The sequence below is a fragment of the Pezoporus occidentalis genome, unplaced genomic scaffold (assembly GCF_034315485.1).
Source record: "Pezoporus occidentalis ecotype Australia unplaced genomic scaffold, CSIRO_AGI_Poc_V1 ctg163, whole genome shotgun sequence".
Taxonomy (NCBI): domain Eukaryota; kingdom Metazoa; phylum Chordata; class Aves; order Psittaciformes; family Psittacidae; genus Pezoporus; species Pezoporus occidentalis.
Window position 1 is genome coordinate 1,291,709 of NW_026913457.1, and position 25,079 is coordinate 1,316,787.

Genomic DNA, 25,079 nt, shown 5'->3' on the forward strand with positions numbered 1-25,079 from the left:
GAGAAGGCATCAGTCTGTTTCCAAGGTTCCCTCTTGTCCCTGAGCAGCTCTCTGGTCTCTGCCCATTTGCTACCAAGTAAGGGAGGACCTGGAGCAGCCCTTGGGAGACAGGAAGGGTCAGATGCCTCTCATTTATCCCAGGCCTGCAGGAGGCAAGGGACAAGAAGGCATGGATTTCACATCGCTTAGCAAAAAATGGCCTTCTGGGAATGGTGTCATCTGTGCTTTTGCATCAGAAAGGGAAGAATTGCATCATTTCTGTTAGCTGTCAAAATCAGGAGTTCACTTGGATCTTCCAAAAAAAAGAAAACCCCACCAAGCCCATGGCAGCTTGAGCTTCCTTTAACTGTTCAGGTCCTGCTTCCTCCAAGACACCAGCTAGGGAGGTGCCTGTCTCCCTTCAGCCTATGGAGGAAGATGTCTCCTGTTGTAATGATGCCACAACTCTCCTTTCTCATCTGGTGCATTAGGAGCCCAGAGCCTTTGAGATCAGGACAGACTGATGTCTTCCACAAGCTTTGGGGTCCATCAATTCACTCTTGGTGCATTACAAGATGCTAGGGCTGGGCTACCTGGGCTCAGTGCAGATTTGCCCCCACAGCCTTTGAGTTCTGAGTGAAGTGGCGCTGAAGGGGACAACCAGGGCCCCCAGGAAGCCAAGCCGCATCCCTCTTCAGCTGCTTCCCGAAAGAGTTAATGCACAGGCATGTTCTGTGTTTGAACACAGCAGCAATAGGGAGGAGAGGGTGGTTTTGGGTGGGGAGAGCAGCCCTCTCTGGGAGCCAATGGCCAAACGATTCGGTCCTAACGCCCAGTTTTGGGGCTTATTTCATGGGCAAGAATCTGCAGGAATTTCTTCTCAAAGGGACTTGTCCTGGATCAAAAGTAGGGACTGGACCCCCAAGCTTATTGGTGGCTCCCTCTTTGCTGAAAGGTAATGTGCTATGCTCTGGTACTTTTCTTCTTTCAGGGGGAGAAGTGCGGAGATCTTGCCTATGTCGAAGGCACCCACTGTGCCTGTGTCGGCAGCTCCCCTTTGCACAGGAACCATGTTGCAGGGTGCTGTGAAGGCTCTGCTGGGATGGGCTCTGCGCTGGGCATGTGGGACTCAGCCCTGCTGTTGAACTGAGATATATGGCTCTTTTCTTTGCTCAGTTTTTATGCGGCCCTGCTGCATGATTCTTCAGCTGCCTTTCTTTGGTAGAAATGAGACCCAGAGGGTGTTAGGCATTAGCAGCAGAGAAGCTGAAGTCTTGCTTTGTGACCCTATTAGATGAGCCTAAGTGGCCAGAAGCAGCCTAATGAGGTAGGTTGGCAGAGTAACTGCAGCAGCATGGAGCATCTCTAGGTACAAACTTCACTGAAGCAGTGAGAAATTTGCTCAGAAGGCAAATCCCACCTGGATCAGGCAATGCTGCAGCCCTTTTAGCTCGGTCTCTGCCTCAAGTGAGAGGTAACTGTGTTGTGAATATCCGAAAACATGGGGCTAAGTAACTACCATCAGGAAAGGTTCACTGTTCACTGAATTGCCTTTCAGTGGGTAAGAGAAATAGTGTGGTACAGACAGCATAAGCAGTTTGTGTCAGGATTGCAAGATAGCATGCCAGTATCAGCAAGAATGGCCTTGGTGGCTCAGGAAGCCTCTGCATGCCCCTGTGCCTGATACCTGACCTCCTGCAGACAGAAAGCTGTATTTGTAAGCAAGACTTTTACTGGTGGGGCAGGCTCACGCTCTGGGTACACATGCTGTGGTGTGTAAGTCATGTTTGTGTGCATTTTGAGGCCTAAAAGGCAGCTGTTCCTCTGCTGTGCCTTACTTGTTTCCCAGTCTCAGTCAGGGCTATAGGCCCTTTACCTAGGTCAATGCCACCTCCTTTATTTCCCTCTTGCGTGTACTAGTCTTGCACCATTTTCTAAGCACTGTGTTTTGATCCAGGGTCTTGGGACTGGGCTATTGCTGTGCTGACAGAGGCAAGTATCTGTAACCTACACCCTGCCACTGCCTGTAGCATCCTGATTGATAGCACTGGACCAGAACTACCTTTTTAGCACCTGAGATTTGATTTAAACAGTGCTGCATTTCTGTAGCAGACTGGAGGGATGTTCTGGATGTGTTTCTTAGGGTTGAAGTGTGCGGGCTGATAGCAGAGGGAGGAGGAGGATGTCCTGGCCCTTCTGCCAGTGGAACATTGAGTCTGCAGCCAAGCGGCAACTACAACATGCTGTTAACACTCGGACAGTAGCTCTAGTGGGGCTGGTTTCTCCTCAGCACAGCAAGTCCATGCTAGGCAGTGGTGCATTTAGGACAGAGAGGTGCCTCTATCTTTCCCACTGCATAGTGCTCTCACATTTATGTAGGGTTTCACTCCATCCTGGCCCTGAATATTGCCCTACTTGCTGCTGCTGAGCTGTCCATAGGCAGTAGGTAGGGTCTGCAGCTTTGAGAAGTTTTTCTTATGGAGAGCCATGGGCTGTGTCCCCAGATGGACAGATCCCTTGTCTGGCACGTGTTAACTAAGCCCAGGAAATCCACTTCACACTGACAGCTCTCAGGATGGACTCGTACCTGATCCAAGTGAACGGCCATGATGATCATGGAGACCACGCTATGCTGGACGTTCATCTCAAGACCAATGGGAACACCATACCTCTGGGGAAGGCGAAGGGCCGGAAGCCAAGATGGGCCGTCAGGGCTTCTGAAATGTCAAAGAAGACCTTCAATCCTGTCCGAGCCATCGTAGACAGCATGAAGGTGGAGCCCAACCCAAAGAAAGCCATGATCTCCTTGTCCTTAGGTGAGCATAGTGCTGTGGCTAAAGCCACCGGGCAGTGGGGTCCGCTGTGTGGCTGGCAGACTGGAGGGCTCTGAAGCACAAAGCTTGTGCCAACAGCCAGAGGCAGGCCAGACAACCACACAGCTCTGCCTGTCACACACCAGTGAGAACTTCGCTGTTTTTCAATCCTGAAAAGGGGACCCAACGGTGTTCGGAAACCTCCCCACAAACAACGAGGTCACACGGGCTGTGAAGGAGGTTTTGGACTCGGGACGTTGCAATGGTTACGCTCCATCTGTTGGTAAGTTGACAGAGCTCTTCCTGTGAGAGTGGAACGAAAGTGTGTGCCAGCTCCCTTCCCACAGCAGGTACCTGGGGCCCACAGACACCTTTCCAGTGGCACCCTGCAGCTGCCCTCTCCAGTAGTTCCATGCACACACAAGCACACGTGTGCCCCAGATGCACCTGAGGGCCCATCCGTGCGGGGTCTGTCTGAGGCACAGAGCCTCCTGCAGAGGCTGTGTTTGCCCCCACCGCCATTAGGGCAGGCAGAGTTCCAGGCACGCAGAAGGGCTCGGGGTTGCAGCTACGTTCCTTTCTGATCTGGCACCACCACACAACGTGAGCCCTGTTTGCACACAGCGCAAAGAGCGCCTCAGAGCATAGCTCACGGGGCACTGTGGTGGCAGGGCGGCTGCCCCTGTGCCATCCAGCCATCACTGGGCACGGAAGGCCATGCAACAGCCCTCGGCCTCCCGCTGGCTCAGAGCAGCTCCGTGGCTCCCCTCCACCCTGCTCCTGTCAGCTCTGTGCCAGGGATGTGCTGGCGGCAGAGCCTGCCCCTGCCCGGGTGCGTCCCTGCGCTGCCCTCAGCCTGGGGCAGCGTCACCAGCGAGCGTGTTTCCGCGGCTGTGAGCCTTGCTCCAGCCATGGGAAGGAGATGGTTTGTTAAAAGCTGCCTCGTGCTCGGCTCCTCTCTCCCCAGGATACCAGTCCTGCCGGGAAGCCGTGGCTGCATTCTATACCTGCCCAGAGGCACCGCTGGAGGCCCAGGTACCAAAGCCTAGCCCACGGCCTTACCCCACAGCACCCTCCTGCTCCCATCCCTGCCCTGAGCCCTTTTCCACGCTCCCCAGGAGGAGCTGAGCTTCCCGTCTGTTGGGGGTTTCCTGCTCTCACACAGGACTTGTCCTTTTGGCTGAGCAGCTTTCTGCTGGCGCAGCCTGGGCACCGCGTCACCGGGCACTTCGGATGGCCGTGCTTTATGCTGACCCCCGTGCTCTTTGCAGGATGTCATCCTAACAAGTGGCTGCAGCCAGGCCATAGAGCTCGCCTTGGCAGTGCTGGCCAACCCAGGCCAGAACATCCTGGTGCCACGGCCCGGCTTCTCGCTCTACAAGACTTTGGCGTTGTCTATGGGGATTGAGGTCAAACTCTACAACCTCTTGGTAAGTGATGGCAAGCCTGCAAAGGGTTTCTGCCTCTCGGAAATACCCTGGCGCTGCCTGGGAATTGAGCGAACATGCCATGCTCAACCCTGGGCACTCTGTCCCACCTCTCCTCATGTGGCAAGTCCAGTTCCTCAGCTGTTGCTTCCATTTCTCTTCACTTCATTAGCCAGAGAAGGCCTGGGAAATTGACTTGAAGCAGCTGGAGTCTCTGGTGGATGAGAAGACGGCTTGCCTCATTGTGAACAACCCGTCGAACCCCTGTGGCTCTGTTTTCAGCAAGAGACACCTCCAGAAGATCCTGGCAGGTGAGTCTGCCTGTGCACATGTGGGCATGATTGCCCATCTCTCAGTCACTGCAGCATCATGGCTAAAGGGCTTTGATTCTCAGTTCAGGACTGACTCCAACTCAGGAAGCAGGCCTTGTTAGTGTGAAAGTGTTGCTTTATCCGGGCAAGAACATGCAGAGTGTGTGTCTTGCTCTTCCTTAAATGCTCTGTGTGGCTTGGATTGCTCATTTCTCCACTCTGGCTCCACAGTGGGAGCATGTTCATAGGGAGCACTATGCTTCCCAAGCCCTGGCCTGTTGATGGGAGGCTGTGCTGCCTGCTCCCAAGGCAAGAGCAGAACTAGGCTTAGCCCTCACAGGGATATCCAGTGCCTTGGCTGTCAGGATACACTGTCTGTGGGAGGAAGACAGCGACCCTCTGCCATGGGACAGAGCTTCCCTCAGAGCTCAGTCAGCCCTGCAGCAAAGGGCAAGCGTGCTCCCATGGAGGATGCAGGGTGGCCAGGCTGAATGCCCTCTCTCCCACAGTGGCATCAAGACAGTGCGTGCCCATCCTTGCTGATGAGATCTATGGAGACATGGTGAGTGTCTGGTGCAGTCCTTGCACCCCCATGCTGCCTGTCCTTTCTGATGCACTGCCCTGTGGCTGGCAGCCAGGTCTCCAGAGGTGAGTGAAAACTCCCGTCTACGGTGCCTGGGTCCATGCCTGGAGCTCCCAGTCCTCTGATGCACAGTCATGAGGGTATGCCTCACGTCCAGCTCCTTTCCTTTTCCCAAATGGCTCACTTTCATGTGAGTGCACTTAACTATGTTCATACCTCAAAGCTGTGAGCTTTTACCATCATTTTCCCATTGCTTCCCTGCCTACCTGCTTGCTGTGCCTCATGCACACCCCTCTGCTCTCACAGCGAGAGGCAGGGACAGCCCTAATGCAACCTCCCATCACAGGTGTTTGATGACTGCAAATTTGAACCCATTGCAACCCTCAGCACCAATGTCCCAATCTTGTCCTGTGGTGGCTTGGCAAAGCGGTGGCTTGTCCCTGGCTGGCGCATGGGCTGGATCCTAATTCATGACAGGAGAGACATCTTTGGTAATGAGGTGAGAACTGCAGAGTGTTGCTGTCACTGCACCAGACCTGCAGTGTCTTCAGTGTATGGATCACCAGGGCTTGAATTGGTGCAGGCATGTACTACTCTTACATGGGTGTCACCCAATTGTTTATATGCTTTTCTGCACCTCTCAGCTTCTCATGTCCATCTGCTCCCAAACATGGCCTTCTACTCACAGCTAAGCTGTAACACACTCTTTGTCTCTGCTGCTACTTCGTCCTTTTTGTGTCCTTCTAATTCCTTCTTTTCTCAAATAGCTTCAGTCTCCACTGGAAGTATTTCATGTATATTGCATCCAGCACATGGAGTCCCTCTATGGTCTCTATGTGCTCTTATATGGTTTGTCTTAAAAGTAAGAACAAAGCACCTGGCAGTACTGCCAATGCTTTATCCGCTTCTTTGTTCAGCTGTGTTCTAACAACCATCTGCTGCAGTGACCTTTACACCTAGAGGGCTTTCTGCAGAGGAAGAGGGAGAAGAGAGGACCAACTGAGTGAGCAGAAGAGCTTGTTCCTACCTGGCTTTGAAAGTATGGATTGTGGGCCCAAACCTAAGGGTATTTGGACCAGCTCTGGCTTCATTTGTATTAGCGCTATTCCAGCCTGGTTTGAGTCTGATTGGAAAGCTCTGAAGGTTGTCTCTGTTTGCATTAGAATCTGCAACTCTGGAACAGAGAACGACACTGTAAATCCTCTGCAAATACCCAGCATATAGTCAAGCAGACGTTCGGTAGTACTCTGTATGCTCACTGAAGGGAGGGGTGTGAGCAGCTGCAGCAATACAGAAAAAGTTGCCCCTTTCCTTCACCAAAGCACTGTCTGAGCTGTGAATATCACTGTTTTTTTCAGATCAGAGATGGACTTGTAAGACTGAGTCAAAGGATCCTAGGACCCTGTACACTTGTCCAAGGAGCACTGGAACGTATCTTGCATCGAACACCCTCTGAGTTCTACCACAACACCCTCAGCATCCTCAAGGTAATCGTGCTGTAACAGGCCAGCCCAGTTTGTTCATGGATGGTTTGGAGGGAGTCATGTCCCTCGAGCTCATTATCCCTCCCCATGCCACTTCAAGGTGCTGTTTTGCTGTGACTAGGGGAGCCCAACAAATCAAATTCCATGGTTAATTGGGGCAGAAATACTGCTGCAATAAGTTTTAGGCATCCCAGCCCTGCAGCTGGTGACCCAGGGTGGGTGGAAGCCTGGCACTGGCTTGCTGAGCTCAGCACAGTCATACCTCTTGCACTCAAGGCCATGATCACCCATGCTGTTTGCACTTGTGCTCCCTTTATTTGCAGTGGGCAAACCTGTTTATAGTCCTGGTCCAGAGCTTGGCTTCTATTCGCCAAGCTGCTTCCTGGAATTTCTCCTGTTTTGAAATTTCTCCTTTCTGCTTTTCAGTCCAATGCTGACCTTTGTTATGCTGCCTTATCTGCTATCCCTGGCCTCCGTCCTGTCCGGCCCGCTGGAGCCATGTACCTCATGGTAAGCAAGGAGGGTGACATGCCATTTCCAGATCATCAGCACTCACACTAAGTCTTATTTCCAATCCTTGTCAGTGCTTTCAGATTGGTCCTTAGCACCAGGTCTCCATTACCATGCATTTTCACACTGCCCTCTGCAGTAGATGTGTCCCTTGGTCACTTTAGATGGCTGGACTATGTTCTTCACTTCTCACATAGTAGAAGCTAGTGCACTTCTCTCACTTGCTCCTGCACAAAACTCAATGACTTGTACTTTGCAAGACAATATTGTTTTACTCGGATTTGAAGCTAGCTGGCAATGGGAAGCCCCCACACCACAAGTCAGATTATCGTATGTCCGGTTAAAGATGGATTCTTCTTCCCACCACCACATCTGTCTTCTGCCTATGCTGTTGCCTCTTTCTCAGCCTTATATTCTAGAGGTCCCACATCATGAGCAAAACTGAGGGCAGACAGCTGCACTTGACTGGGAAGTTGCTGGGTCATGTGGATGAGCGGGGACACTGGTTTGGTGCCCTTGGTTGTCATGTTACATCACTCTGCTGCAGGTTGAGATTGAGATGGAGCATTTCCCTGAATTTGAAAATGATGTGGAGTTCACGGAGCGCCTCATCTCAGAGCAGTCTGTGTTCTGCTTGCCAGCCACGGTGAGCCTAACGCTGAGAGCCCAGGGAGCTGTGGGGCCAAAGCATGGGCAGGGAAGCAATAAAGGTTTGCAGCCCTCAGCTATGGGGCCCGGATGGGAGTTGTGTGTGCAGTGTCCATGGTCTGCAATGGTGCGTTTGTGCTGGTTGTGAACTCCAAGTGCTGTGTGTAGGGATGGGCCTGGGTACTGGCAGCCTCTGTCTCACCAGTAGCCCTCAGGCTGTCAGGATCTTCTCAGCTTCAGGCTTCCTCTGTATTTCTCAAGCTGGCAGAGAACACTATGCTCCTGAACCCTATGTACCCCCCCACCTTACTGCTCCCTAAGAGGACTGGGGCTGCTCCCACCTATGCTCCTTTCTTTGCTGTTTTCAGTCCTGTGCCCCTGCAGGCTGAGAACACCTGTCCCAGTGCCCACTTCCTTCCAGCTCCCCTTCTTGCGCTGAATATGGATAAGTCCTTGGGTACTCTCCAGCCCTATCCTTCCCTAGCTCCTTCCAGCCCATTCCCGGGGTCCTGCATAGTCCAAAGGACTCTGTATGGCCTGTCACCCTTGCAGCATCATGTCTACACAGATAAAGATGGGAATATGCATGGAGCAAAAAAATCCCAAAACAAACCCCCCAAAAACCCAACCAACAAAAACAAAAATAAACCAAAAAAAAAAAACCAAAACAACCAACCCCCCAAAATACCCCTAACCTAAGGGAGCAATAGCCCAGCCCTGCTGTCCAACACTGACCATTTTCCCTTGCTGACACAGTATGTCGCCTCAAGTCAGGGCTCTAAAACTATAGCACTGTCCCGGGTGATGTGCCAGCTTCATCCTTTCTCATTTCAGTGCTTTGAGTACCCAAACTTCTTCCGTGTGGTGATCACCGTGCCTGAGGAGATGATCTTGGAGGCCTGCAGTCGCATTCAGGAGTTCTGTGAGATGCACTACCAGGGTGCTGAGGGGGCCCAGGATCTGGAGTGTGACAAATAGCCCCAGCTCCCCTCCTGCCTCTGCCAGGCTCAACCTTGTTTTAGGCAGCAGCCGGGGAGGCAGGGCTGCTTCCAGCCAGCCCCACATGCCCCTGCCTGCAACAGCCACTGTCCTGTTGCTTCACTTTGTGCTCCTCAGACCCTTCAGCACTCTGGGAAGAAGCAACCACTTCTCTCTGCTCCTTCACTGCAGCTTGCATACCCTCTGGCACCCGGTGCCTTTGGTCAATACATCCACTGCGTTTGCCTCTGTGCTGGTCTGTGCTGCCTGTGAGCCAACTGCAGGCAGAGCCTGTGCCATGGCCCTGCGAGGCCAGTGTGCTTGGCTGCGCTTCCCTGGGGAGGACAAGAGAAGAGCACCCATCTCTAACTTACCCATGTCAACCTTCGGAAGCCAGAGCTCTTTATACTGAGCCCTTTGTGCGACAAAGGGAGTAAGTTATTGTGACTTTTTTTATTAATAAACAGTCTGACGCACCAGCCCCTGCACTGTGCTCCTGTTGTGCTGGGTCTGGGGGAGCACCCTTGCTTGCCCCTGGTGCTGCGGTGCCCAGGCCCACCTCTGGGGTGGAGGGCATGCTCAGCCCCTCAAAGGCACCCAGGATGGCCCTCAAGCCTGGCACAGGGGCTGGCTGCTCCTGCCCACTGGTGCCAGAGGCTTGCTGCGACAGCTGGGCCCCTCTCCACGGAGCCAGCTGTGCTGGATGCTGGTGCCTGAGTGTTCAGGGCCAGGACAGCTAGGCATTTCCTCCTGCAGGGGTGAATCACTGGCTGGCACGCCATAAAATGCTCCTACACTACAGAGTGCTTGTGATGTGCCAGCATTTAGTCCCTTCAAACCTTGTCTGTGCTTGGCCTCCACCCTCCATTAACTCTAGTTTTAGCAGAGCTGTTTTGTACTGTTTTTTAATAGTACAAAAAGGCTTGTGGTACTCCTTGGAATTGCAAACACATGCACAGAGACCATGTTTCTCAATTGGATATTTCAACCGATTGCCAAACACATCAGCTCCATAAAGTAATAAGGAACTGGTGGCTTAGTGTCCGTTCATCCCATGGAAACAGGAGGAGTGCCTGTGCAGTCAAGAGATGCCAGTGCCCACCTGGCAACCTGTTCTGGTGAGCTGCTCAGGGGGCTGGGAAGCCCCCTCTGAAACTTGTTGAGGGGTGACAGGCAGAGTGCAGCCTGCCACCTACAGCTCTGTTCACCTGGCCTCCTGCAGAACTGAGATCCATGGGTCAACTCTGCCTTCCCAATGATCGGAACAGTGAGCTAGCTCTAGACTGCACACTGCCAGACCTCCTGCCAGCCTCTGTAGACATCTCATTGCCTTCTCTTCTCCTGCCCAGGACAAGGTCTTGGTACCAGGTCTCCATCAGAGCAGAGGTACCTATATGAGAAAGATAACAGCGTATGGAAAGGTCATTGACACATCAGCTGAGTGTCCATACTACATCCTTTCCCTTCAAAGGGAGCAATCCCAGAACAAAAAGAGAGAAGCTAGGGCTATGGGTGAATGGTAGACATCTTCAGAGATTTTGTGCCATTAGATCTCCAAACAGAGCCAAATAACCCAAGCTGTTTATGACAAAACATTGACAAATACAAAGTAGGGTGGTGTGTGAAACATCTGTGGAGGAAGACCTTTACAGCATGATGTTGTTGCATTGTTATGATGTTTTGCATCTACTACAGCTGTTAAGTTTCATCTGTCTCCTTGAACTCTTCTCCATGTATCTTGGGTTCTGTGACTTCAATTCCCATCACTAATGAACAGATGCTGTTTTTAGAGAAAACTGCTCCTTTCGGGCTCCTCCCTCTTCATAGGATCACAGAATCACCCAGCTTGGAAAAGACCTTTGAGACCATCAAGTCCAACTGCTGTCCCAGGACTGCCAATTCCACCACTAAACCACGTCATTAACATTATAATGTCCAAGTCATAACATCAGCCATGGAGCCCTTTCAAAGTGCACTCAGAGATGTCTGTTGACATGCAAATATTCTGCAATGATTAACACCACTCCATTTCTTCTTAGCCCAGCAGCCTTTGGCCAAGGACACTGATAACCAGATAAGCAGGCATAAGCATAGCTCATAAATCTCAAAATATTTAGATTTCTCAGAGCCACATCCTCTATTGCCATGATTTGCAAACACAACACTGCCTTTTGACCACACCTAGGTTTTTCTCTACTGCAATAGCAAACTAGCATTAAACCACAAATGTGCTGGTAAAAGCTTCCAGACATTATACTCACTGATGCTATATGTCATAGTGTGGGTGTCACATAGAGCACCCTGCCAGCCACACAAACTAGCCTAAGCCGGCATTTAGAGGTGCTTTGTTTTAAAGAAAGCCCCTTCATCACTGAAACCATGGAAGAAGCCAAGACACGGGTCTGGAGCTGCTCTTCCTCAAATGCTCAGACAAGGTCTGAAGGGCTTTGACAGACCTCCCTCAGTGCCTTTTTGGCTGATTGTGGGAAAATAACAGAATATTGCTGGGGAAGGTTTCCTTTAATCTGCGGATGTGTGGTTGTTCCTGTGTCCTGCCTGTGCTGGCTCACACACAGACCCACAGCCATACTCCCTGTCTAGCTGGGGAGCATCAGCTGTGCCCCCTGGAGCAGGCTTGCAGGGTGAACCTGCTCTTCTCTGCATGGGACTGGCCATATTGAGGAGGGTGACGTACTCAGACACGGGGACCTGGGCAATGGGGCAGCCTCGTGCCTGGTGCTTGGGAAAGGAAGGAACTTCTCAGCTCACATCCAACCCTCAGTGTCCAAAGTCCCCGCAGCAGGGCCCAGCCCAGCAGCACAAACGGGCACTGCAGGCAGGTTTGGCCAAACCACCCCTGCCAGCAAGGGAGGTCATCGGCTCCCCAGTGCCCCAGGAACCTGGGTGCAGACCAGCACAGCCCTGGCCCTGGCCTTGCCATCTCTGTCTTCCAGCAGCCCTGGCTGCCTGCAGGCTGCAGCCTGAGCAGCCCCTGAGCATCTTCCTGCAGTGGAGCCATGGCCCTGGGCCATGAGAGCCTGGCTGAACCGCCCTGCCCTGCACCAGCGTGCAGCCACCCAGCACCTGCACAGGGAGGATGTGGCTGCCCTGAGCGCACCCAGGACTGTTCAGCCAGGACCTGGGGAAGCAGGGCCCATCCTCGGGGCACTCAGGTGAGGCCCACACACGGCTGGGCTGTGGGACAGTGATGAGGCCTCAGGGGATGGTGCCTGAGCAAAGCTTCTTTGTACATGAAAGCTGCTGTATAACCTCATCTTTCCAGGGGGCACAGGCCTGTTAGAGGTCAGATGAGCTGCTCTATTCTGGAGGCATTACCCGTGAGGCTGGAGGACAGAAATGCTTGGCACAGGGCACACCTATGTTTCCACAGGAGAACAAATGGCTAGGGAGAGACTGTGCAAGAGGAGGCAGCAGGAGTGTTCTGGGAGACAATACCTGCTGGGAGGGACTGGAAGGGATATGGCAAACCAGACTGTGAGAGGGCAGAGGAGCTCTGGAGGAGAAGAAAGGCTCAGAGCAGGCAAAGCCTTGCTACTGACAGGGCAGCCACAAAGGACAGAGCCTCATCAGGCTTCCAGAAGCTGGTAGGCACCTAAAAGCTGGCTGACTAAGCTTAACAACTGGTCAGAAGAAGGTTGGGGCTGTATCTTCTATACTGGCCTTCAGCCTGGGATCCCAGCAGTGGGGAAGGCTTCTGAGGGGCAGAATCCCTGGATCTTTCTTATGTTTTGGCTGTCTGGCATGGGCTCTCACAGTGCTGAGAGCACAGACCTACATGACCCCTTTGCTTTGTCAGGTATTGTGCTCCCTTAGCTTAGTTGACTTGGGTCAGTGAGCCGTGAAGCCTTGCCAGAGCAAACAGTTACTGTCAATAGGTCTGAATGACATTTCCTGGTGCTAGCATAGGGTCTTCTGCACTCTAGTGCATGGTGTGGACTATGCAAGTTTCAGCTCTGCTTACTGCTGTTGCTCCTCTCAACTCTAGACTAGCTATTCAGTGCATTATGCTTCAGTGCATGTGCTGATTTCTGGCCTTAGACTGTAAAGAAGGCAGAAGCTGACCAGTGAAATTAATTCAAAAGCTGAATAAATAAATTTATTTTCTTATCATTTTCTTCTTTTCTGTTATATGTGGTAAAGTATCATGGGACCTCTCTTGCAGGCCTATCTGCACAGGGCTCCAAGCTTCTTTCTTTATCTCCTGTTTTCCCATTCCCCCACCACTTGAGATATTAGAGTACTATAGTATAATGAAGTCAATAAATGAGTGTTGCCACTGCATTATTTTTTAAGACATGGGAACAAGATCCAGCAAGGCTCTTCCTGGGTTATGGATCCCTACTTTCTGCTATTGAACAGACAGCTCTAGGGCAGAGTGCAGCCATGGTCAAATACCTTTTTATGTCATTCCATAAAAAAATTGAAAAGGCAGATAAACAACAGTAAAATCAGTTAGTGCATGGGTTGGTAGTAAGGAGAAAATAGTGATATTAAGAAAACTATCTATCCCAGTTGAAACCAGGACAGGGTAACTAAGCTCTTTTGAAAAAGAATTACTTACAGAGATGTTTCAACTGCAAGCAGATTAAAGAAGGGAGGGAGCTGCCTGCCATCCTTTCTCTGGCCTACTGCAACTTTGGGTCCTCCAGTGCCAACTCAGACAAGTCTATTTATCTCAAACCGCTTCTAAATCAAAATACAACTTTAAAACTTACCTTCAATACAAAAGAAAGGCCATAGCAATATGAGTGGAGGACCTCATCAGCCTGCCCTTGGAGAGATGTCTCATATAGGACATCATATTTGTCTCATTTTTCCTTGTTCTGGAAGCCACATGGGGGTCAAGATCCGCTTTGGCTTGGGAGGAACTTGCCCTGGCTGGAATTTAGCACAGATACTGCACCAATGCATTCTGGTGCTTGCCTGACTTCTGTGTTTCCTTTCCATCATCTATAAATGATGATTTGTGAAGCAACTAGAGTGACTGTATACAACATCCTTGCCAAACAAGCTCTTTCCGAAAGCCAGAGTTCTGCTTTGTTGCCTTCATTCCCAGAAAAGTGATGAGCAATTGACACATGGACTTCCTTTTTTTTTTTAAGATTCCTGTCAAGTTTCTTTTCTGCAAGGAGCAGGGTTCTCCTTGTGCATTCCAAACCACAGATATGCAGAAATACTCAAAATCCAGTGACCAGTACAAGAGATCATGCATGGCTCTTGTGTGAGCAGCCACATGGAAGCTTTCTGTCACACTCAATCTTGCAGAGCCATGAACTTCCATCTTTCCTCTACAGCTTTAGTGTTGCCAGCTAGAAAACACCTGAACTCTGTCTCCTTTGAATGGGAGATCTCTTTCTGTGGCAAGCATTTACCAGTGCTCAGTGATCACACTGACTCTCATGGCAGCTCCCCGATGTCATACCTTTGGGATGCAGGAAATGTGAGCCATCCCACCTAACAACTCTTTCAGGTGTACTGTGACACTAGGATCTAACTCATCCCTCTAAATAAATATTAAAAAACACAAGTGAGACACTTGCAGTCTCCTAAATCAGGCTTTCTGCCAGGAAGGCAAGAAAAACTGGCAGCATATCAGTCCTTGTGTTTGAGAATCTAAACGGTTTTTATAAGGTCCAAGTTGTGATCTCGGCCAGACAGGACGTTGCAAGATAGAACTTCCTTTCAGCGTTTAGAAGAGAATGCCCTTCTTATCTCTGCCTGGAATCCTGTCAGTGAATAAACATTGCTGCCACCAAAGGAAGGTGCTCCTAAGGGCAGTGCCCATGAGACAAATGAGTTGATATATGGAAGAAGAGGAGAAAGATGCAAAATGTACAAAGGCCTTTTGTCAATCTGAGTCCCCTTGTATGTTGTACAGGGCTGTAATCTATCTTGCATGACGGCTCCAGGGTTGATATTTCTCTGGCTTAGCCATACAGGCTCCTTTTGCAAATCAGAGACAGAATCTCCTGCAGCATGACTCCCAGGAGCTGCTTCAGATACCAGCGTGGTACACGACGAGTTGTGTTCTGCAGGGCATAAAAGAGCAGATGCTAAAATCCTCTATAGTTCAAAGACTGTGAATAGGAAGAAATGACTCATTGTCTCTCTTGATTAAAAAATGGTGGTATTACCAAATGCAGTTTTTATATGCCAGGTTCAGAACAGAGGGAAGTAGTTCCCACAACATGCAGCTGGACATATTCTGGTTGCCAGAACAACAGGCATCTGCTGATGCCAGAAGTATCTGTGAGTTCAAAACATGAATGGACAAGTGATTAGTAAAAATCTAGGTGTTATAAATGCAGGCAATCTTGATCTCAACTGATTTTAAACAGCTTCAGTGCAGATACCTACTCACAAACATCAAAGACCCTCCTTGTCACCGCCAACAGAAAGAACCAGGAACTTCTAGGGCATCCCTTCCTAGTTTATTTTGAACACCTACATTCAGAAAGGTCATTCATGTACTCCAAACCCTGCTGCAGACTAGGAGAGCACCTAGGAGGAAATGTGCTGGTTGTTCTCTTCCCATCTGTTCTTGATGATGGCAGAAGATAGGGCATGGGGTTAGTCAGACCTTTCAGCTGAGCTGGTTCCACTGTTCCAGGTGTGCCTGTTTCTCTCATCAGACTACCAAAGACGTACCTTTAGGGAGGGAGCCTTCTCCAGTCACAGCACAGAGGAGTTACTTCTAGTCCATACCTCTGACATTAATTCTATGACCCTACTGCCATTACTGCTGCAGTGGGTCAGGTGTGCTGTGTGTACATGTGATTGCATATGAATCATGAACCATGATATGAACCATGGAATGGTTTGGTTGGAATGTGCCCTAAAACTCATCCACTTCAAACCCCCTGCCACGGACAGGGACCCCTTCCACTAGAGCAGCTTGCTCCAAGCCCCTGTGTCCAACCTGGCCTTGAACACTGCCAGGGATGGGGCAGCCACAGCTTCTCTGGGCACCCTGTGCCAGCGCCTCAGCACCCTCACAGGGAAGAGCTTCTGCCTAAGAGCTCAGCTCAGTCTCCCCTCTGGCAGGTTAAAGCCATTCCCCTTGGCCTGTCCCTACAAGCCCTTGTCCCAAGCCCCTCTCCAGGTTTCCTGCAGCCCCTTTAGGCACTGGAGCTGCTCTCAGGTCTCCCCTTCAGGAGCCTTCTCTTCTCCAGGCTGACCCAGCCCAGCTCTCTCAGCCTGGCTCCAGAGCAGAGCTGCTTCAGCCCTCGCAGCACCTCTGTGGCCTCCTCTGGGCTTGCTCCAACAGCTCCACGTCCCTCTTGTGCTGCTGCCCCAGAGCTGGATCAGGGCTGCAGCGGGGTTCTCTCCAGAGTGCAGCAGAGGGGCAGGATCCCCTCCCTGAGCTGCTGCTCATGCTCTGGGGGTGCAGCCCAGCACATGGCCGGGTTCTGGGCTCAAGTGCACATTGAAGCCGGGTCATGGGGAGCTTCTCATTGACCAAGTCTTTCTCCTCAGGGCTGCTCTCAATCCATTCTCTGCACAGCTTGTATTTGTGCTTGAGATTGCCCCAAATGCTTCTGCTTTGCTTCATAAACCTTATGAGTCAGACATAAAGGGAGAATTATGTCCCTTTTTCAGGAGCCAGAGGATTCCTTCTCCACTTTCCACAATATGCAGGTCTCAGGAAACGCACTGTGCCCTCCCAAGCCTTGACTCCAAAGAAGAGTACATTCTTCTCCTCTGCGCAACTGCTTATGTCACAGATGCTGCCTTCTAGAAAGCTCAGCCAAACTAGTTAGAACCTGGGATCTGTGCAACTGAAAAAATGTGCCCAGCGCTGTGACTATAGGATGTACAGCAGTGTTCAGTGCTGTCCTGAAGACCAACTATCCATTGCAAAGGACCGGCATGTTTTGGGCAAGCTACATAGAGGTGGAACAGGAGTTTTGGTATCTCGCTGTTCATACAACTGTTGGCCCGGAAGCAATAAGGCTTCAGGAAGAGTCACTCAAGTAGTGATATGAACCAGCTTTGTAACACTTACTGGGATACAGGTAAATCCTTAATACAAATGGTGTCAGTGCAGGGTATAGGAACATGTAGTCAAAAATCAGCTTGGACAGAAAATGGCATGGTTCTCTCTGCACCCTGCTGCCTGTACCACTGCCAGCTTCTCTCCTTGCTTCCTAGCCCAGAATTACCAGGGCTTGACCATCTGTATTTGCAATGCAGCAAGTGAAAGGGAACATGACCTATCCCTTTCAGGTTGTCCCTCCTGCTGGAAGGAACAGTCTTGCTCGGATTTTTTGCTTCTTTTGTCTCCTGTACTCTGCTTTTCCTCAGAGCAGCTCAGTGAGTTCTTTGGGGACAGAGGCCACCATCAACAGAAGCTCTGCACCTTCTGTTGTGACAGAAATGGTGAGACTTGGAATAGGAATGACCCAAAGTCATTGTCTCTGCGTGGCCGCAGAATACCAGGTGTTTCTCTGAGCCCAGCACTGCCCTGCTTCACTGCCCTACCTGGCACAGCCCCACTCCGCTCCAGCACTTCTGAGAACCATGCAGAGGCCAAGCCCTTCACAGCTTCTTTCACAGAGTTTTCTCTCCCAGCCCCAAAATACTTAACTCGAGCAAGGCACAGATAGAAAAGACTTAAAAAGACACTGTGTAAATCTACATCTGCTGACAATGTGGCAAGCAGCCAGAGCAATAGCAGGCAAATATGCCCTATCTTCCCACTCCTGGCGGGCAAACTGGTCCTCCTTGTAACAGAGGTTCCTGTTTGCCCTTTGCTCTGACACTCCACAGACATTCCTGTTCCTTTTATGGAGAGCAGTCTTTTGGGGGCTTGCAGTGCGACTTAACATAAAAGCACCTCTCAGTCTCCTTCATGAATTTCCTGGCCCTTCTCCTTTAGTAGCACTGTTCGGTCAGCTGTGCCTCTGGAAGCAACTGCCATTCCCATGCTTTGTGCTTCGTGCAGGGTGGAGTTTACCAGCCCAAGGCTGGTCAAAGTAGGCGGGCACTGTAGAATTGTCAGTCCTAGGGTTGGGACATACACAAGTGAGGGGACAGGAGAGAGAAGACAGGTATAGGTAAGAGCTGAGTACATGTGTCTGTGAGCCTAGCACGAAGGCGGGTGCCAGTAGGTGAGTACGGGGCTGTTTGTGTGGCTGCCCGCAGGACTGTGTACAACAGCGGTGTACGTGCGTGAGGGCAGCTTTGCCTGAACCAGGCATGGTGGTACTTCAAGAGGACATGCTAAGGTGAGATTTTCAATCATTTCTTGGTCTCTGCTGTGAACACTTTGGTGCCCAGGACTGCGTTCACTGCTCATGCTCAGCAGCCTGGAGATAATTTTTGGATAACACTGTAAACATATGGATGCCAGTAAATTGCTACACGAGTCCTCCTGCAGACACAAGCTGTTGGTCTGCCTTAGAGGGTAGTTCCTGCTTCTGTAGGCTGTCTTCTCAGTGCCCCTCCTCAGGATTTCCCGCAGTCATGTCATCATTCTCCTCTGAACGGGTGGATGCTACTTCTACAGCACAAGCTGGTCTGGCCAAATTGAAGGATTTGGCAAATCTATGAGCAACCGTCAGTGCCATCAAAGACCAGTGTCTGGGGCTTCCCTTATCTCTTTGCTGCACTGCTGCCACTACAGCAGCGAAGGCTCTGTACAGGTCTGGAGAGCTCCCCAGACCTGCAGAGCGCTCAGCCACAGTCTGCGTAACACAAGGTATTTGGGGCTGCGTTGTCAGACGCACAGGTTTGGCAGACCAGTACTCTGAGGATATGCTGCCCATGTGCAGAGTGTGTTTGGTGGGTACATCTCTGTGGGGCTGCTTGTTACTTTCAGTAACGCTCTTTCTTTGCCAGGATCAAGCATTTCCAAGGCTCCTCTGTGTTTCTGGAAAGCTTAAAACTCTGTTCATTGTTTTGGAGACTCATGCTGCTCAGTCAGGCAGATCCCAGTTCTTTGCATTCTCATGTATATGCTGTGGGAGACTCTGGACTGTTGTATTTTTCAGTAGTTTCTGCTCTTCATCCTCAGTGCATGGAGATTTTTCCTGTTCTTTTACTCTCATCCAAATCCTAGCTCATCTCTCTGCCAGCAGGCAGTAACAGTGTGTGGTTTCTTGTTCTGCAGCTGAGATTGTCTCAGTCACTCTGGAATGATCTTTGCAGCTTTGTGAGGGCTTCATATTTCACTTGTTCAATACAAAATGAACTGAATCACTTGTGACTCTGAATGTTTGCTGTAGGGAAAATGTGGTTAAGCATGAGACCGTAATTTATAAATTTCCCACCTGCCACAGTTGAGAGACACAGTGGTGAAAGTAAGGTTATCTAATTAGTATTTCTTTCATATTAGGAAATGCCTGATAGAACCTCTGCTGCTCTTTTCTTCTCCTCTGTTCCATTTCACCAGGCACACACAACCCATTTCGGTCCTTGTTCCCTCCTTGTGGAACTGACTGCCCTGTGGGTCAGAGCAACGGTCATCACTACTTGTGTAAAAGTGAAGAAGCTGTTGAGGCTGTGGCCTCATGTGAGGCCATTTCTACCAAGAGGAGATACAGAGATGGTCTGTATGCTCTGTGAAATGTCTAAAATATCACACTGTCCCACCCTGGCTTGGTTCAAGATAAAAGCACACTCTTGCTTCCCAAGAAACATGAATCCATTCTCTTTGGCTCATACTCAGACTATTCACACAGGTTTCAAGAGTAATGATTTATGTGGTTTAAAATCTGCCTGGGTATCTTAATGCCAGTGTTTGTGTCTGCTAACAGAGTCTTTCCCACTTAAGAGCTTCCGGCTTTAATCCAGGAACTCTGCTGGGAGTTACAATAACAGTATTAATGGTACCAGATGGAAGTGATATCACCAAAGCCAGGACTTCTGGTAAACAACGCTGTATTCATTTGCAAGGAGGAAGATGATAATATGACTTACTTTTACAAGTCTTTTATTGCAGTTCTTCCTAGGCTTGACCCAAACAGTGACCTGAATCAGCTTCTTCTCAGACCTGAACACTACAATCTGCTTGTATAATCAAAAAACATCAGCAGGCCTCTTGTCCAGGAAACCAGAAGTAAGTGGTTCCTCACTAAATGCACAGCCCCATCCCTGCAAGACATTCTAAAATAAAATGCATACTGAGGTAGGACTTACTGGCAAGAACCAGGCTTACCTATTGGGCTGGGAATTGTCCTGGTTCTGAGCAATTAGAATTGCTGCCTTACAAATCCTAAACTCAAAATGAATGCACAGATTAGCCAATTCATGCATGTACGCTGCAGGGAAAGATGAGTGCTGTTTCTAGTTGGTTAGCAGCAGTGGCTGTACCTGGAAATCTCAACATCAGTGCTAGAGGAACTAAAAGCATGCAGGCTAGTTGGAAAGTTTCACTGAAGAGGGAAATTGAAGCAAAGCATAAGGAAGAAGTTAGGGAAATTTTGACTGTGAACATTCAGGCATTATCATGGATCCAGAAGATAACTTGGTAAGCACACAGCAGAGAAGTGAGGCACACTTTATACCTCTGCTGCTTTCAAGGGAGGCAGCTGCTCTGCGTGGCCAAGGCTGCGCAAGATCCGTAGTCTTGGGCTACACAAAAGCTGTGTACAAAGCTCTGAGGACCTGGGCTCCAGTACTGCCCTGTCCAGGACTCCCACCTTGCCCTGCAGCCTCAGGACCTTGCTCTCTCTATCCTCTCTGGCTGTGGAGAGACTGACCATGCCTGAGAGCCAGTAAGGTGTTTTAAGTTTAGTTCACCTTGGGAAATGTAAAGCAGTTGCAGTGGCCTGAGATGCCCGTCTCCACTGCAGTACAGCTAACATGGCCAGCCTGGCATGTGGTGACAGGGGAGCACACCAAGCTGTGGGGTGACAGGGTGCACTACAGCATTTTCCAATAATGTCATCCACAACAGGCAGAATAGAGGTTTAATGGAAGAAACAAGGAGCTAGGTTTGGGCAGACCTCTGAGCTGGACTACCATGTTCTGTTGTACCTCTTCTCACAGAAGACCTACAGCATTAGTGGGGTTGGAGGGAAGAGTAGCAGGAGACAGCTTCTAGAAAGGAGTTAGACTAAGAAAGGTATTGGTTGTAGGTAAGCCTCACCTCAACAAGATGGATAAGAAACTCTCATGACTTTCTACCAAATTGTCTGTGATGCTCTGATTGCAGAGGAGATATTGTTGTGCTTGGATTTATTACAGTTCCAAGTGACCTCCTCTGGTACGTGAGATTTTGCCTGTCATGACAAGAAAAGTTTCCTGAAATTCCAAAAAGAATATAAGCAAAAGAGGTGGAAACATACATTTTATTTGTACAGCATTCTGGCACAAAACCAATTGTAAACAGTGGTCAGAGCAGGAGCTTAAAAGTAACAGCATGGAACTGCTGAATTGTCCACAAAAAAAAAAAAAAAAGTTATTTCATCTTTCCTCCATAAAAATTGCAGGGATCATATCTGCAGGAATTGTGTATACTAAGTACATATTTGTGTGTACTGACTTATTTCAATACACTGAACTAGCTCTTAAGCTTTGATAAAAGTGCAAACAAGCTTTTCAGTGATCTTCTAAGACAGCATTAGAATGATTTGCTAACAAACAGCGGGTTTGTTACTGAAAACTTTCAGCCCTGCAGTATTTATGTTCTTTCCAATGGCACTTTTTGCTGTGGTTGTCACAGCATCACTTGTAGTGTGGCAGCTTTTCAAAACCCTGAGCCTGCAGAGGGATTCATACGAGTCCGATTTGCTGCATCCTGCCTTCTTCATGATCCTGAACTTCCTCTGTCTCTGCAGGTCCCTTGCAACCATGATGAAGTCCAGAAGGGTGCAGGTGCTCCTGATTCTGGCAGTTCTGACCTTCCTTCTTATCCACTGCCACTTCCAACCCTGCAGCAACAATGCCCCTGTGGAAAGAAAACCTTCTTCAGTCCACATCCTCATTCTCTCCTCCTGGCGGTCAGGGTCTTCCTTCACCGGACAACTTTTCAGCCAGCACCCCAGTGTCTTCTACCTGATGGAGCCTGCATGGCACGTGTGGGTTACAATGTACCAGAACAGTGCCAAGGTCTTGCACATGGCAGTGCGGGACCTTGTCAGGTCGGTTTTTCTGTGTGACATGTCTGTGTTTGATGCTTACATGTCTAGCCAGAAGAAAAAGTCTGATTTATTTCAGTGGGAGACAAGCCGAGCCTTGTGCTCCCCCCCGGCCTGTGACTTATTCAGTCGCAGTGACATAATCACTGCAGGCAACTGCAGAACAATCTGTGCCAAGTCCCCATTCAGCACAGTGGAGGAAGCCTGTAAAACCTACAGCCATGTCGCCATCAAGGAGGTTCGGTTCTTTGACCTGAAAGTGCTCTACCCCCTTCTCACTGATCCATCCCTGAACCTCAAGATCATTCACTTGGTCCGTGACCCTCGGGCTGTATTCAGATCGCGAGAGAATACAGTGGCAGACCTGAAACGTGACAGTAACATTGTTGTGGGGGCCGAGAGGACAAAGGGAGAAATGGGACCTTACAACACCATGCAAGTAATCTGCAAAAGCCACGTTGAGATTTACAAGGCTGGCAGCCAGGCTGTCCCCAGCTTCCTGAAGGACCGCTACCTGCTGGTTCGCTATGAAGACATTGTCAGAGACCCGCTAGCATTGGCTGCTCAGATGTACAGGTTTGCAGAACTCCATTTTACACCCGAACTTCAGAAGTGGGTGCACAACATCACCCATGGGAATGGGCAAGGAGCACAGGCCTTTGATATTAGCTCCAGAGATGCTCTGAAGGTATCTCAGGCCTGGAGGAAGACCCTTCCCTTCCAGAAAATAGAAAAAGTGCAAAGAGTGTGCAAGGATGCAATGGACCTGTTGGGCTACCAGCTCATTCAGTCTGAAGGAGACCAAAAAAATATGTCACTGGATCTTTTGTTTGATCATAACTCCTCTAAGTAACAAATTTTGAAGGCAGAAAAGCTGCTCTCTGCACCTACTCTCTCAAGGCTGCAGAGCAGAGAACTGTAAAGTGTTTGCCAAAGCAAAGAACAGAGGTATGTGCACGCGTGCTAAGAGTGCACACATGGATGTGCTAAGCAAGGATAAGTAACAGGATCCCCAGCTGCAGTCGTGACAGCCTTCTCAGCAGCACAGGCTGCTCTCCAAAGTCCTGGAGGCTCAGCCACAATTGCAGCATCATAGAATCAGCAAAGCTGGAAAAGACCTTTAAGCTCATCCAGTCCAACTGTTGCCCAGCACTGCCAAGGCCACCGCTGACCCACGTCACTGAGGCCCTCATCTACATGATGTGTGAACACTTGCAGGGACGGTGACTCCAGCACTGCCCTGGGCAGCCTGTTCCAATGCCTGAGCACCCTTTAGGGAAAAAATTCTTCCCAATTTCCAGTCTAAACCTCCCCTGGTGCAGCTTGAGGCCGTTTCCTCTTGTCTCATCCCTTGTTCCTTGGGAGCAGAGCCCAGCCCCTCCTGGCTCCATCCTCCTGTCAGGCAGTTGTAGGGAGCCATCAGGTCCCCCCTGAGCCTTCTCTTCTCCACACTGAACCCCCCAGGTCCCTCAGCCGTTCCCCATCACACTTGGGCTCCAGGCCCTGCACCAGCTCTGTTGCCCTTCTCTGGCCCCGCTCCAGCATCTCAATGTCTCTCTTGTAGTGAGGGACCCAGAGCAGAACATAGGATTCGAGGTGTGGACTCACCAGTGGCCAGCAGAGGGGCACAATTGCTGACCTGGCCCTGCTGCCACACTGGTGCTGATACAGGCCAGGATGCTGGTGGCTTCCTGGCTGCCTGGGCACAAGCTGCCCATGTGCAGCTCCATCAATCAGCACCCCCAGGAAAATGGAGGCTGAAGTAATGCAAGTCTGTTTTGCAAATTAAATCCATGGTTTATGCAAAAAAAAAAAAGAAGTACAGGTAGGTTGGAGCAAACAATGCCAAAGGAGTGGGACCAGACAGCAGAGCTCAAAACCTTCATGGACCACAGCTAAATGTGTAAAACCACACAGAGCAATTATACTGCAAAGGAAGAGACATACATGGAAGCTGAATAAAGCAAGCATCATTTGTCATGCTGCCACACATGATAAGTAATGACAGAAGAGATGCAAGGATGACCAGACGATGGTTTCTAGAATGATTCTTTTTTTGGGGATAGTTGAGTTTTCAAGCCCAGTTTCCTTTTGCTCCATTCCCATGCCTGGGTATCCAGCCTTGGTGGCAATGTTTGGGGAAACGTTTGCGTTCACTTACTGTATAATGGGAAAATGGAATAAACCAGCTATAGATGAAAATAAAAACTTCTGAGTTTGCATATGGTGATCCATATCTGGGACTATGTGAATCCATTTATTTTTTAGCAGAAATAATTCTGTCTTCTGGCTTCCAAAACCAGTAATAGTTGTTCTCCGGGACGCTCTCAGAGCCCATGTTCTTGAAATCATGAAGGAAAATGGTAAGGTTGATGTTATTAATCAAACCCTGCAATATTAGCATGGGAGAATAAATACTAGAATATGGGTAATAAAAACTGGAATCATCTCAACCAGCCTGAGGTTTTAACTGACGTATCTCTGTAACGTGAGTGTGAGCGTTTTAACGTCACAGGGACCTTTTTTGGCCACTCCCAGTACACAGGGCCACTCTCAAGACATCTCAGCACTGATGTATGAGACCAAGTGCATCATCTTCTGGCATGAATGTTCTTGATCCCTCTTTTGAATAGTTACATTTGCATTGTTACTATCTCCAAGTGACTGCTGCTAATCAAGGTTTATTAGCAGCAAAAAGTAATGACAACTGGCAGCCCAGGTTATTAAATAACCATCCACAGCAGTCTGAAGTAAGACACATGGTAGAGATCACGATGCTGTTGTGCACTACTACAGGTGCATTACAGGTTAGAGCACTTAAATGCGACTGTCAAACTTTGGTGACATGCCTATTCGAAATCCTGTGCATGCGGAGCAACATATAAGTGGGACTGTCAATCCGCCTATATAGCAGATACACACTCTTCACTGGAAAAAAGTTGATACTGTATGGAGTCCTTATCTTCACCATTTTCTACTTTAAGATGTTTAGTGCAGTCAGTAATATAAAAATGAGCCTTTTATGAAAAAAAAATTTTAAAGCATTTCTGAAATTTCAGAATGCTGCATCAGATTTTCTGCTGGGACCAGACAACAGAGCTCAAAACCCTCACGGACCACAGCTAAATGTGTGAAACCACACAGAGCAATTATACTGCAAAGGAAGAAGAGATATACATGGAAGCTGAATAAAGCAAGCATCGTTTGTCACGCTGCCACGCGTGATAAGTAATGCCAGAAGAG

General features: G+C 49.6%; 2 protein-coding genes and 1 long non-coding RNA gene across 4 annotated transcripts; 2 read left to right on the plus strand and 1 right to left on the minus strand.

Moving 5' to 3' along the window:
• The first annotated feature begins 2,520 nt into the window (after window positions 1-2,520).
• Window positions 2,521-9,213, plus strand: TAT (tyrosine aminotransferase). 2 transcript variants are annotated; one of them, XM_062613050.1, is made up of 11 exons: window positions 2,521-2,795; window positions 2,971-3,075; window positions 3,760-3,827; window positions 4,064-4,222; window positions 4,392-4,530; window positions 5,040-5,092; window positions 5,460-5,612; window positions 6,472-6,600; window positions 7,024-7,107; window positions 7,655-7,753; window positions 8,590-9,213. In XM_062613050.1, the coding sequence occupies exons 1-11, from the start codon at window positions 2,555-2,557 to the stop codon at window positions 8,731-8,733; spliced, it is 1,374 nt and encodes a 457-aa protein (XP_062469034.1). In that variant the 5' UTR covers window positions 2,521-2,554; the 3' UTR covers window positions 8,734-9,213. The 2 variants fall into 2 exon arrangements, with proteins under 2 accessions (XP_062469034.1, XP_062469036.1); XM_062613052.1 differs by lacking the exon at window positions 5,460-5,612.
• A 12,168-nt stretch (window positions 9,214-21,381) lies between these two features.
• On the plus strand, window positions 21,382-22,830 carry CHST4 (carbohydrate sulfotransferase 4). The gene has a single exon (XM_062613053.1). It carries the CDS (start codon window positions 21,382-21,384, stop codon window positions 22,687-22,689), a length of 1,308 nt encoding a protein of 435 aa, XP_062469037.1. The 3' UTR covers window positions 22,690-22,830.
• A 782-nt stretch (window positions 22,831-23,612) lies between these two features.
• On the minus strand, window positions 23,613-25,079 carry LOC134160747 (uncharacterized). The gene is made up of 2 exons (XR_009963667.1): window positions 24,944-25,079; window positions 23,613-23,716 (listed from the first exon to the last, which is right to left on the minus strand). It is a non-coding gene; the product is annotated as an uncharacterized LOC134160747 (long non-coding RNA).

Coding starts and splice junctions, on each gene's coding strand:
- TAT (XM_062613050.1), top strand. CDS start 2,555: ATGGACTCGTACCTGATCCAAGTGAACGGCCATGATGATCATGGAGAC. Junction 3,076..3,759: donor TGGTTACGCTCCATCTGTTG/GTAAGTTGACAG, acceptor CTCTCTCCCCAG/GATACCAGTCCTGCCGGGAA. Junction 5,093..5,459: donor ATGAGATCTATGGAGACATG/GTGAGTGTCTGG, acceptor CTCCCATCACAG/GTGTTTGATGACTGCAAATT.
- CHST4 (XM_062613053.1), top strand. CDS start 21,382: ATGTTCTTTCCAATGGCACTTTTTGCTGTGGTTGTCACAGCATCACTT.